At 33.6% G+C, this 3,135-nt stretch overlaps 1 protein-coding gene across 1 annotated transcript in view; it reads left to right on the forward strand.

Annotated features, from left to right (window-relative positions):
- Positions 1-2,332: 2,332 nt before the first annotated feature.
- The window catches only part of LOC110106369 (cellulose synthase-like protein G3), a 17,589-nt gene continuing 16,786 nt past the window's right edge, over positions 2,333-3,135 (forward strand). Inside the window, exon 1 of the mRNA XM_020836250.2 lies at positions 2,333-2,927. Coding sequence (XP_020691909.1) covers positions 2,391-2,927 — 537 coding nt within the window. The 5' untranslated portion in view covers positions 2,333-2,390. The remainder of the gene's footprint in view (positions 2,928-3,135) is intronic.

Here is a 3,135-nt window from a genome sequence, read left to right on the forward strand (position 1 = left end):
TGAGATGCTAAGCTCTTTATCTTTCTACCGCCACAAATGTTTGAGGACACAAAAAATTATATATCTAGAAACACGAATTTATTTTATTAATTATTTAAGATTTTCATTAAAACACAACCTTAAAAAATTATACTATTAGTAATCAAAGTTGTCAAAATTGGACCAGACAATGATCTAGAACAAGGAGATATTTACGGTTCGATGGTTCCTCTGAGGTTCAATCGAATGACATAATAAATATTAATTTTATTTAAAAATTAGCATAATTGATATAATACTGATATAATAATATCAAATATGTGACAACAAATTAAAAAAAAAAAGATAATTATGAAGCATAGAACATAAATAAATAAAATCTTTTTTTTTAATAATATTATGGGTACAAAGGCCAAATATAAATGGTTTGGCTCAAACATAGAACTTCATCAATGTACTGAACTTTCATTTACTACTCAATTATGCGTACTTTATATCAAACACATTTAACATCTAAATAGATGCTTGGATAACCTACAGCTTTTTAATATAGTTTTGGATTATGTAGTGACCTACTGGCATTTAATATAGTTCCCAATTCATTGCATTGGAGCATTTCCACAAACACTTGGAGGGCAGTTAGGTGCTTCCCTCCATGGCTAAATTTAAGGATTTTACACTCCTGTTTGCTATAGTTTCCAAATCATTCACATCGACAACTGAATTCAAAACCATTTCAACATTCTTTCATGAACATGTCAACGTCCACACACGGGACGTTGCAGATGAAGATACTAACTTCTTCGTGCTGATCATCATTTCAATTCAATGTGAAATCGTGATTCAGCTTGTGTTCATGGTCAAAGTCGGCCCGAAAATCAGACATTGTTTTATTTTCGTCAGTCTCAAATGCCTATTTCTGTTCGGATTCACGATCTTCCTCATTATTGTCGGACTTGGCATCCGACAATTATTCGGCTAAACTGGTGGAGACGGGATCTTGTAGGTGCCGATCACAAGCCAGTCACATAGCGGTCTGAATCGAGCTAGGAATAGTGACGACCATGGAGAGTTAGAGAATGCCGGTTTTTTTAAACGGTTTTTGGTTATCTGGTCTAACGGTTGGACTGCTGATTTGAGGCGAGCTTATCTCGTTTCATGCTGATTCGATTAAAGGAAAGGATCAAACCGGACCGTCTTGTCTAATTTTTTAAACATTTATAGTAATATCATTCAATCTAGCCAAGTTAAGTTGTATGAATTGATTTGGCCTGAAATCACTTTCTATCTTACTTCCTATTTATGTATAAAAGATAAAAACATATCGTCTCCAGTCATGTCAATACTCCATCAAACTAATCAAACAGATATTATTTCAGCATATGAATCATATGGTTCTTATTTCATCATAAATATCTGAATAATATTATTTATTTATTTTTATTAATATTTTATGAGTATCAATTTTAACTAGGTCATGACTTTAAGATTTAGGACACCCCTCATGCAAACATTGAAATCAAAAGATATAAAAATTTTCTCAATTAATTTACTTACAAAAAAAAAAAACTACAAAAAAAAAAAAAAAAAAACTTATCTAAATAATGATTTGAGACCACAAATTTTTTTTTTTCTAATTTTCTCATATATATATATATACACACACTGAGTGGGCACCTTTACTCAATTTAAAATGCCCAATCATTGATTAATTTAATTATTACTTAAAAATAATTGCACATTTGCCTATTTGTTGCTCTTTTTTTTTTTTTTTTTTTTTTTTTTTTTTTTTTTTTTTTGACAAGGGCAATAATCCCTAAAAATACCTTGTGTTGTTTTCCTCATTTAGAATTTTCACATAAAAACACAATATCTCCTATGAATTGTTGCTGACTTATCTTATTTATATGAATATATGATCTCTATATAGAGTTAAAATGATAAGTTAGTACATAGTATGTGCACTCATAGTACGGACGGTTTTTCATGTCCTGACTCCACACGGAAAAATTACTCCTTTGAATGATACAGATGCATGCATCAATTTGTTTCACCAGTCTTTCTTATTTGGCCAAATAATAATATGATTGGCTCGTACAAGTGGTCTGGAAATTTTAATATTACAAGATATAATTTTAATATTTTTTTAAGAGATAATCTATTAATATTTATTCTCATTATTGAATAGAGAAATTTATTAAAAACAAATAACTAACCAATCATACCCTACTATATGCCCTCTAATAATTAAGAAGAAATTTCAAAATAGTTAATGATTAGCTTACCTTGACTTCCTAAGCCTAATGCAATAATTTATCATCTTTAAATAATTACACATATAACCTATCCCATCCAAATAAAACTCCAACTTATCTCCCTCAACACAATTACTCAGTCCTGCTCCTCCTCCCATGGCTCCCTTACTCCACACACACCAAATCCATCCCCGCACCACCTTAAACCGCCTCCACTTCCTTCTATACTCCTTATCCCTCCTCCTCCTTCTCCACCACCATACCACCACAACCTCCTCCTTCCTCCTCCTCCTCGCCGATGTCTTCCTCGCCTTCATGTGGCTCCTATCCCAAGGCTTCCGCTGGCGCCCCGTTCGCCGCTGGGAGTTTCCCGAACTACTCTTGAAAGTCACAGCCAGAAAGGATTTTCCGGCTTTAGACGTCTTCATCTGCACCGCCGACCCTTATAAGGAGCCGCCGGTGGGCGTGGCGAGCACCGCCCTCTCCGCTCTAGCCTTCGACTACCCTTCCGATCGCTTATCTGTCTATGTTTCCGATGATGGAGGTTCAGACCTCACGCTCTTTGCCTTCTTCGAAGCCGCTAAATTTGCTAGGTGTTGGCTGCCGTTTTGCAGAGAGAATGGAGTCATGGAGAGGTCCCCTGAAGCTTACTTCCAGTCCAGTGGTTGCGATGTTGAAGCAGAGAAAATGAAGGTACGTCGACTTGCTTTTTTTGTTCTCTACGATGATAGAATTAATATTCTCTTGACCATATGTAATATATAATTAAGAAAAATATATTATAATAGGTGCGATAAAGTTTTCCAAAATATAAGTATTTTAAAAACAATGATGATGTTTTATTTATACTATATATATATATATATATATTTTTCTTTTTTTATCATGTATTTCTTAAGAT

The sequence above is a fragment of the Dendrobium catenatum genome, unplaced genomic scaffold (assembly GCF_001605985.2).
Source record: "Dendrobium catenatum unplaced genomic scaffold, ASM160598v2 fragScaff_scaffold_867, whole genome shotgun sequence".
In the NCBI taxonomy this organism is placed as follows: Eukaryota; Viridiplantae; Streptophyta; class Magnoliopsida; order Asparagales; family Orchidaceae; genus Dendrobium; species Dendrobium catenatum.